Below are 10,466 nucleotides of genomic sequence, written 5' to 3' on the forward strand. Positions count from 1 at the left end.
GAACATCATGATTTAAAAATACCCATTAAAAGACAGAGGTTGTTAGAGGAGACCAAAAAACACAACCTATCTACACACGGTCTAAAGAAACTGACTTTTTTTTAAAAGATTTTATTGACTTTTTATCTGAAAGAGAAGAACCCAGAGAGAAAGCACGAGTGGATGGGAGGGGCAGAGGCAGACGCAGACTCCCCACTAAGCAAGGAGTCCAATGTAGGGCTCCATCCCAGGACCCCGGGATCATGACCTGAGCCCAAAGCAGACACTTAACTTCCTGAGCCCCCAGGCGACCCAAGAAACCCACCTTAAATATAAAAACACATTTAGATTAAGAGTCTGTAGAGAGAGAAAACTATACCATGCTAATATTAATCCAAAGAAAGCAGGAATAGCTGTATTAATTTGAGACAGAGCAGGTTTCAAAGTAAAGGAAATGTATTAAGGATAAAGAAGGATATCGCATAGTAACAAAGACGACCTAATAATTCTTAATATGTATGTGCCTAATAATAGAGCGTCCAACTACATAAGGCAAAAACTGATAGAACTGCAAGGAGACATACGAGGACCCACTGTCCCAGTTAGACTTCTACATTCCTCTCTCAGAAATGGACGGATCTAACAGGCGGAAAATCAGGAAGGACACAGCTGAACTCAAGCTGAACACAACTGACACCTATAGACTACTTCATCCAAAACAAAAATACAGGAACATTCATGGAGATATACCACAATCTGGGCCATAAGACAGATCGTGACACATTTAAAGTGATGGAAATTATACAATGTCTGCTTTCAGATCAAAATGGAATTAAATTAGAAATTGGTAACAGAAAGATAACTAGAAAAGCCCAAAATTCATGAGGATTAAGCTACCCATGTCCAAATAACACATGCATCAAATATGTAATATCAAGAGAAATTTGTAAATATTTCGAACACTGGAAATATGTGAAGAGAGAAGATTTCATGTGCGCCTAGACACACAAAAGAGGTTCCCAAAGGAGGAGATATGTTACTTGTTTTGCCTGTAGTAATCATTTCGCCAAATGAATGTATAGCAAAAACTCATGTTGTACATCTTACATAGACACAACTTGTATTAAAAATATACAAATAAATGATTAAAACGTCAAAAATATTTTTAAGCAAATGAGAATAAAAACACAACTTGTCAAAATGTGTGGGATGCACTGAAATTTCAAGCCCTCCATTTTTCTACTATAATAGAGCAACAGGGAGAGAGTGGTAGGGCTGCGTATATTTACCCCCTCTACTAACTCCCTTCTCAGTCAAATTTACCACCCTCTGTGACCTCCTAAAACAATTCCTATAAAGTCATCTACTGTCTTCTAATTGCCAAACCCAGGGGATGTTTTTCCAACCATATATTATTGAAGCCCTCCTCCTCATTTGGCACTATTGATTATTTTCTTAAAAGTTTCTACTCCTGTCACTTCCCAGATGCCGCACATTCCTCATTCTCCTAACTCTGTAAAGATTCATTCTCTGCCCCTTTCCCAAATTCATTCTCCTTTGCCCTCTGGTTTGGTGTTAACTTTTGCCAGGCCACCTGCTAAAGGCCACTACTTTAGTCACACTACACAAACTGCCTGGATGATTTCATCCTTCCGCTTTACCTTATGGAGTACTTGTATTCTTTTTTTTTTTTTTTAAACCAGTTAACTCAGCAGAAAGTTAAGTCATGGAGTTGCATTCAATGGCTCATGAAATTGCTAGGAAGGAGGCTGAGGCAGGTCTAGGAGACCAGAAGAAAGAGAAAGAAGGTAGGCGGTAGAGAACATGGCCAACAGCAGCACACAGGAAGCCTGTTTGAACCTCTTGCTTGTGACACCCCAGCGACAATAGCTGCCACAAGTGTTGGGCTACTGGACCACTGTGGTGAGGGCTCTCTCAGTGTTCTTCCATCTTGGCAAACCAGATTCAAAGTCCTGAGCAGGTGCGTCTGAATTGGTCATACTCCTTTGCAGAGAGTAAAGGCCGAGTCCCTTTGGAAGACTTGCTTGAGACTCACGCAATGGAAATTCCCCAGAGAAAAAGTAATGCACTCAGGTAACCATCACCCAGAACAAAAATTAAGTGAATAAAACCTAGCATCCCAGAGCCCTTCTCGTGCGCCTTCACTGCCCCAAAATTCTACTCCGTGAACCACCCTGCTCCCAGTCTGCACCCATTGGAATCAGCATCCCTACTTCCAACTATATAAATTAGTTTTGTCACATTTTGAACTATATATGAATAAAAAATAAACTGTGAGAATTATCTTTTTAAAGGTTTATTTCTTTATTTCAGAGAGGGAGGGAGGAGCCAAGGGAAACAGAGAGAGAGAGAATCTCAAGTAGACTCCAGACTCAGCCCAGAGCTCCCCACGGGGATCAGTCTCACAACCCTGAGACCATAACCTGTGCTGAAATCAAAAGCCAGATACTTAACTGACCGAGCCACCCAAGCACCCCAAAATGTGAGAATTTTTGATAACATGTGTGTTTATAGAGCATTCATTCTCATCGTTACATAAAATTGTCTGGATAGTGTTTTAAAGTTTGTTTCCACTTTATCCATGGACATTTGGGTAGTTTTCAGGGTTTGACTATAATGATTAGTGTATATACCTTATGTTAAATATACATGCATTTTTCTGCTAAGGCTATACACGGGAATACAATCAAACTTTCTAACTTTTCTTGTTACACATTAAGAACTATACTTTATTCACATTAAGAACTATACTTTAAAAATACAGATGACATCAGGTTCCAGTACAATACAAAGATGTAACTGAAAAAAAAAAAGTTTAAAAAATAATGATAAATGTGATGCAGTCTGATATCTTGTGTCCTATTTAAAAAAAGAAAAACATTTTATTTATTTATTTATTTGAGAGAGAGAGAGAGCACCCAGGAGCAGGAGAAAGGGGCAGAGGGAGAAGCCAACTCCCCGCTGAGTGTGCAACTGGTAGTGGGGCCCCATCCCAGGACCGTGAGATCATGAGTTGAGCCATAGTCAGATGCTCAACTGAATGGGTCACCCAGAAGCCCCTTTTGTATACAACTTTTAATACATGCTTTTAATTTTTTTTAAATCCTGAGCTGCAGGATCAAGTCTAGAGTCTTAGAGTGGTGCCCAGTGCTGCTTCTGTCTCCATCCCCCCTGCCACCTTCATGTCTTGACCCTCTTTCCCTTCAGTTTTCTGTCCTAGGAGTATCAATTTCTTGCAATTTCCTGCTTCTCCTCCAACTCCATCCTCACTCATTTGGCCAATCTGCCTTCGGTGTACCATTTCTCATTCCCATTTCATCCAAAGAATTTCTCCTTGGCCTTTGAACCTCATCTGACTCTGACTTTTCATCCTTAAGTCTTCCTCTAGGTGCCACGCTCTTGAAGACATGCTTCCTGACCAGATTTTCCACTCCAAGGCAACCCAAGGTGTTCTCATGAGTATTTTATTATGTACTTTAAATATCTGTATTATTTTACCACCCATGCTGTATTATCCTTATTTGTGCATCCTGAACTCCTTGAGAGTGGCAACTGTTTTATCTATTCCTATTGCCCTAGAGCTTAGCAGAAAGACAGCATAAAGCATATACTCAATAAATATTAATTATATAAATGAGTTAACTCAAATTCAGAAACTTGGTGATTTCAGTTCCAGATCTACTTGAATTTTAGCAGATTGTTTATCATAAGTGAGCATTAGTTTTCTTACCTATTAAAGAAAAATCATAATATCCGTCCAACCATGATTGTTAAGATCAAATAAGACAATGCAATCACACAGTCCTTTGTAAGTAATAGATATGTATAGTTAAATATATAGTTATATATAATACATGTATAAAACTTGCTAACATATATACATATATATTATATATGTATCATATATATAATACATATATAATACATATATTCATATATATAACTATGCTCACATATTAAATTAGAAAATTAGGTTTGTGTCTTACATACATTATGATATTAGTTTTAGGTGTACAGCAGACTGATTCAACACTTCCATACAACACCTGTTGCTCATCACAGTGCACCCCTTAATTCCCATCACCTATTTAACCCATCCTTTCACCTACCTCTTTTGTATTTTTTTAAATTTTATTTCATTTCATGTTTCAGTTGGGTTGAATTTGCTTCATAAATCTTAAAATACCCATGTTATCAGGAATATCAGAATTGGTGTTTAAATATATAGTTGGAAAAAATATATATACAGTTGGAAGAATCATGCAGTAAAGTATTTCATCAACCAGTTGAGTCTAAACTAAGACCATTTCTAAAACTTAACACATAAAGATATTTTTAGGTTGATATTGCTTATCCAAACCAAACTCTTGGCTTTTATTGTGTGTGGCAAGCAGTAATATATCTTGGAAGAAATTAGGATTCATGCAACATGATACTTCTGTAAAGGATTGCACTGTGTAAAAAGTCCATTTGTGCCCATACGCTACCTAATATGTTAACCCCAGCTCCATTTTACATTTTAATATAAGTCAAATATCCATTAAGATAAATACATTTAAAGCATAAAAGCTATTTATTATTAACCCTATTGGTTGAGTTAATCTTTAAGTATTAAAAGCAAATGTAGGGGCAGCTGGGTGGCCCAAGTGGTTAAGCATCGACTCATGGTTTCAGCTCTGGTTATGATCTCATGGGTGGTGAGATCAAGCCTGGCGTTGGGCTCCATGCTCAGTAGAAGTCTGCTTGAGGATTCTCTCTCTGCTCTATCTTTCTCTCTCTAAAATAAATATTTTTTTTAAAAAAAAGCAAATATAATTTCATTTTACTGGAAAGAGCCTGACAAAAACAGGATAAAATCTTCAGAGATAAATGCAAGATAGTAAATTGAAAAATGAAAAAGGATGAAAAATCCAGATAAAACTAGAGAAATTCAGGTCAGGGTTAGAAAATAAAATATTTTGGGCAGCGAGGAAGATAATTTTACAAATGAGCAAAATCCACAGGGCATAAGGTCCAGGGTTAATACCCTCTAAATTCCAGTGATTGTGGCAAAGTAGACCATGCCCACCCTGAGTAGGTCAGGCTTTATCAGTGCCTACCAGTCTGGCCGTGCAAGAATATGGATCCACTATTGCCAGAACTTTTGACTTCTCATGAGAAATTATAAAACCATTTTACATGAATATTCTAGGTTTTAAAATGTTATTTCCATTTGTTTAAGTTGTGCAGGCCAAAAAACACAGCTTTGAATCAAATCAGTCTTCTCGTCTACCAGTTTGCAAAATGTAGGCACAAACAACAGAACAAAAGAGGTTATAATTGAATATAAGCTGAATATCTTCCAACAGTATTTTTTTAATGAAGCAAATTATCACTGTAGTGGCTATTAAAGCATGGGATTGTAATTAGTATTAGTTATCTCTTCAAGTTATTGGATATAATTTTTATCTTCTCATTTCAGAGGAATATATGGCAACTAGACTACGCCCAGGAAAAGTCATTCAAAATACCATGTTTGGAAAGAGTTAGAAGAAGTTATTCCTAGAAGTATCAAGACAACTACAAGTGTTTACTCAGCTTCACGTGAAAATTAAGTATGGCGCCTCATTGTCACTCTTTTGGGCTTTTCCATATTCTGATTCCTCTGCATGAAATCCTTCTCTCTCTAGCCTTTACGTGGTTAATCCCACCTGGATAACATCTCCAGAAAGCCTTCTTTGCACTCTCAAAACTCAGCCACCTCTTTGATATATTTTTTTTATGATAGTGTATTTCCCTATCATAGCACATCCCCCTGGGTGGCTTCTTTATCTTCTTCCTCAGAATCATGCATTCTTTGAGTTCTTTGTCTAGATTATTCTTCAAACCCAGGACCAAGCATAACAGTAGACATAGACAAGTAGTAGATAATCAATACATAGTAATGAACACATAAATGAATCAATCAATAAATTGATCAATGAACAGATGACTCCCTCAACCAACATAGTTGTACACAAGTCACTACTGTTTTTCATTCATCATTAATTTCTATTCTACCCAGGAACCATAGTTGGCCTGGCTAATATTTATAGTATGTTGACAAATATTACTTGCAGATGAGATTGGAGAATTAAAGATGCTAGCATTTATTAGTTACCGACTATAGGCCATATTTCATTATATAATTCTCACAAAACACCAAAAGCTAGGCATTACTATTCCCATTTCACAAATAAAGAAATACATTTCTACAGTCTGAGAAACTTGTCTAAACTCACACATCAAGTAAGTAAAGGAGCCATGATTCCAAATGAAATTTCTTTCAGCTTCAGAATTTATGATCTTCTCATAATAACATTTCTGCCTGTGAGCTCCAGTGGAAAGGGTGGTTTCACTGACAGAGTAACACTGACCTTCACAGGATATTCCCAAGAGTGATTTATTCTTAACAAGCCATAACTGGGTGCAAAGTAAATTGGATATACATGTTCTCTGTTTAAGAAAAAGGCTGCTAATTAAAATCTCATTTAAAATGTCAGAATATCTTTTTTGTTTCTGGAAATTAATTTATTCCACTTAAAACACTTGGATGGTTCTATTATTATGTAGATAAAGTTTTCCATTGTCTTAGGAGGCATGCTTAACAGAACAACTTTTCTGATTCTACAGATGTCTCCCCGTCCTATGTGTTGGTAAGTTGAACACAAGTGGGATTGTGGGAGCGCCGGAGTCCCGTTTTCGGGAGGAGGAGGAGGGCGCCAGGCGAACGGGTGGATCCGTAAAGAAACCAGCCGGCTAGGAGAGGGAGGGGAGGAGCCCAGCTGTGAGGTGTGTGTTCCCAAGAACCATGTCTACGCGGGAGTCCTTTAACCCGGAAAGTCATGAATTGGACAAGAGCTTCCAGCTAACCAGATTCACTGAACTGAAGGGCACCGGCTGCAAAGTGCCCCAAGATGTCCTGCAGAAATTGCTGGAATCCTTACAAGAGAATCACTTCCAAGAAGATGAGCAGTTTCTGGGAGCAGTTATGCCAAGGCTTGGCATTGGAATGGATACTTGCGTCATTCCTTTGAGGCATGGCGGTCTTTCTTTGGTTCAAACCACGGATTACATTTACCCCATCGTTGATGACCCTTACATGATGGGCAGGATAGCATGTGCCAACGTCCTCAGTGACCTCTACGCCATGGGGGTCACGGAATGTGACAATATGCTGATGCTCCTTGGGATCAGTAATAAAATGACTGACAGGGAGAGGGATAAAGTGATGCCCCTAATTATACAGGGTTTTAAAGATGCAGCAGAAGAGGCGGGAACGTCTGTGACTGGTGGCCAAACGGTGTTAAACCCCTGGATTGTTCTAGGAGGCGTGGCTACTACTGTCTGCCAGCCCAATGAATTCATCTTGCCAGATAACGCAGTCCCGGGGGATGTGCTGGTGCTGACGAAGCCCCTGGGGACGCAGGTGGCTGTGGCTGTGCACCAGTGGCTGGACATTCCTGAAAAATGGAATAGGATCAAGCTAGTGGTTACCCAAGAAGATGTAGAGTTGGCATACCAGGAGGCGATGATGAACATGGCCAGGCTCAACAGAACAGCTGCGGGACTCATGCCCACGTTCAATGCCCACGCCGCCACCGACATCACAGGCTTTGGGATTTGGGGGCACGCGCAGAACCTAGCCAAGCAGCAGAGGAACGAGGTGTCCTTCGTGATTCACAACCTTCCTGTGCTGGCCGAGATGGCTGCTGTGAGCAAGGCCTGTGGAAACATGTTTGGCCTCATGCATGGGACCTGCCCAGAGACATCAGGAGGCCTCCTCATCTGTTTACCGCGAGAGCAAGCCGCCCGGTTCTGTGCAGAGATCAAGTCTCCCAAATATGGGGAGGGCCACCAGGCATGGATTATTGGGATCGTGGAGAAAGGCAACCGCACTGCCAGAATCATAGACCAGCCCCGGATCATCGAAGTTGCACCGCAGGTGGCCACTCAGAACCTGAACCCCACCCCGGGTGCCACCTCTTAATCTAGACCCAAGTAGCTATCTGGTTTTGTTTTTAAATAGAGCTATTTCTTTTTTCATCATTTCAATTAAAGACAAATACACGACAACAAAGATCTCATTGTGTCTACACGTCTGGTGACCTTAGGTCGATTTGTGAGTGGATGCAATTAATAAAATAAAATCCATTGCCTTTTTTTCCTGTTACATTAACTGAAGATGCACCTAATCTTGAGGCAGCTTCTGAGTTGAGAATTATATTGTTATCCAATACTGTTGATTCATTTTGAATCTTTAGACACTTATCTCTTGCCGCATAGGCTCTTTCTAAAGGTGCTCCCCCGTGGCACAGACATTACCGGTCGTGGTGTCAGAGAGCAGTTGGTGTCTGTTCATTTCGTGCGTATTTATCATTACCAGTCTGGTCTTTTTTTAAGTGTCTTGGATGATATTCTGGAAAGATGGAAGTGGTAAGTGACACAGTGATATCCCCATAGTGAGAGGGTCATATGGTTCCTTCCAGCCTTTGCTTTGTAAAGCCCAGTCTTCTCAATTCGAGAGCATCTCTTCTGACCCAGGACACTTTCCCAGGAGAGCATTCAGTTAAAGCAAGTGCTTAACTCTGCATGGAAAGCACTTGGAAGACAAAAAATAAATTTAATTTCTTTTTTGGTAGCCTTCTTAATATTTACAATAATACCATTTAACAGTTTCCTTTATCGACAGCAAGAAAGGATACTTTTGCCATGTAATTAGATGTTCTATAGTAAGACAAGGAATTGGCCTTCCGGAAGGGGGTTCATGTATGATACTCATTTACAATTCAATATATAATTAACTACACAAATAATTTTTAAATATAATCAATAATAAAGACTGTTCTGTGGATGGTAGTGTTTAATACATTTTATATTTTGTATAGTGATTTCAGGCCTTTTGTTTTCTTAAAATCAGCAGTTATTTAGCCGAATTTTTAGCATTATTTTGTCCTTGGCGCCAGTACTTTGTGCACGCTATTTGTGATCTGTGTTAAAAATCCGCATTGCCAACATCACAGCTCGAACTTAAACTTGTTATTCAAATAAATATTTAATTAAAAAAAAAAAGTTGAACACAAGTGGTTAAGAAGTAGACAAATTTTTTTTAGAAGTAGATATATTTTCATAAGAGTTTCCAGAATGTTTTGAGAGGAAAGGGATGAAGTCATTGAAAAAGCCCCTTCCCCTTTAAAGTTGAACATCTGTAGGACGGCTTTAATTAATTGAGGTTATCTTTGATGAGATTAAGTAGCAGCAAAACACACCAGCCAGTTCCTTCTTTCTCCCTTCCTATACCTACAGAAATGTATAGGTAGGATAAAAGTGAATTTGGTTCAATCTCAATACAAAAAAAAAAAAAATTGCATTTTCATCTTGTTGAAAAGAATAACAAGAAATTAAAAATAAGTTTCTACTGTTAATTTTTTAAATGAAAATTGCCTTTGGAATAGGCTACTTGGGCTCTCCACAGAATAGAATTTAGAGAAAACGATATACTGAACACTATTTAGTTTTAAGAAACAGAATTGACATGCTTCCATTTAAACTCTTGTTGTTACATTTGAACGAATGTTCTGCTTCTCTTATTTGCTTAGATAATGCCTACTAACCTTAAAATACTCAGTTCAGACTTTACCTGCCTTAGGAAGCTTTCTATATCAGTTAGAATCCAAAGAGAAAAACAGATACAAACCCCTCTGAGTATTTAAAACACAGGAAATTAGCACAGGAAATGGACTTTGCATATGAAGGACAAGTTTAGGAATCTAACCAGGGCTGTGTGGGTCAACTGAGAGTAGGGAAAGCAGAAAACCATCCCCAAATTTGACAGACACAGGGAGGAGATGGGATTATTGGAATCGACTACAGGAAGCTGGAATCCTGGCAGAGTTTATCGAGTAGGAACTGGTGTCACAAAAGTAACTTGTCTCCTTGCTTCCCTTGCTTCAGTGTCAACCAGGGTCCATAACCTTTAGGATATCAGCTGACTTGGGTGGGGGGGAAGGCCAGGAAACTACCTGCTGAGGGGAGCCCTCCTGAGATTGGAGCAGGGAAAAGAGGAGGCAGTGAATGAGGAACAGAAGAGTCCCTGTTGGCTCCTGTCTCACCTGAAACAGTAGTCTCTACCTCTCCACTAGCATCCACGTTACATGGTGTTCTTCTGGTCCCATGAAGTACGACTGCATCACTTAGCCCTGTGGTTACCTATTTACTTATGAGGGAGATGCTGAGATGCATGAGATCAAGGACTTGTGAATATTTGATGATTAAATTAATAAATGAATCCATTCTCCACAGTGTTCTCTTCACCTCTTAACACACAATACCACTTTATTTTCAGTCCCAGGGGTGCTGATTGTTGTCCAAAAACTCACGGCTATAGCCCTTGAAGGCTAAGGCTTGCCCCATGTAATTGAACCTGGATGGATAATCAGTTGGACACA

General features: G+C 39.2%; 1 protein-coding gene across 1 annotated transcript; it reads left to right on the forward strand.

The window, feature by feature from the left end:
- The first annotated feature begins 6,747 nt into the window (after positions 1–6,747).
- LOC121484811 (selenide, water dikinase 1-like) lies at positions 6,748–8,073 on the forward strand. The gene has a single exon (XM_041744517.1). It carries the CDS (start codon positions 6,830–6,832, stop codon positions 8,006–8,008), a length of 1,179 nt encoding a protein of 392 aa, XP_041600451.1. The 5' UTR covers positions 6,748–6,829; the 3' UTR covers positions 8,009–8,073.
- The last annotated feature ends 2,393 nt before the right edge of the window (positions 8,074–10,466 follow it).

This window comes from Vulpes lagopus, chromosome 2, assembly GCF_018345385.1.
Source record: "Vulpes lagopus strain Blue_001 chromosome 2, ASM1834538v1, whole genome shotgun sequence".
Classification (NCBI taxonomy): domain Eukaryota; kingdom Metazoa; phylum Chordata; class Mammalia; order Carnivora; family Canidae; genus Vulpes; species Vulpes lagopus.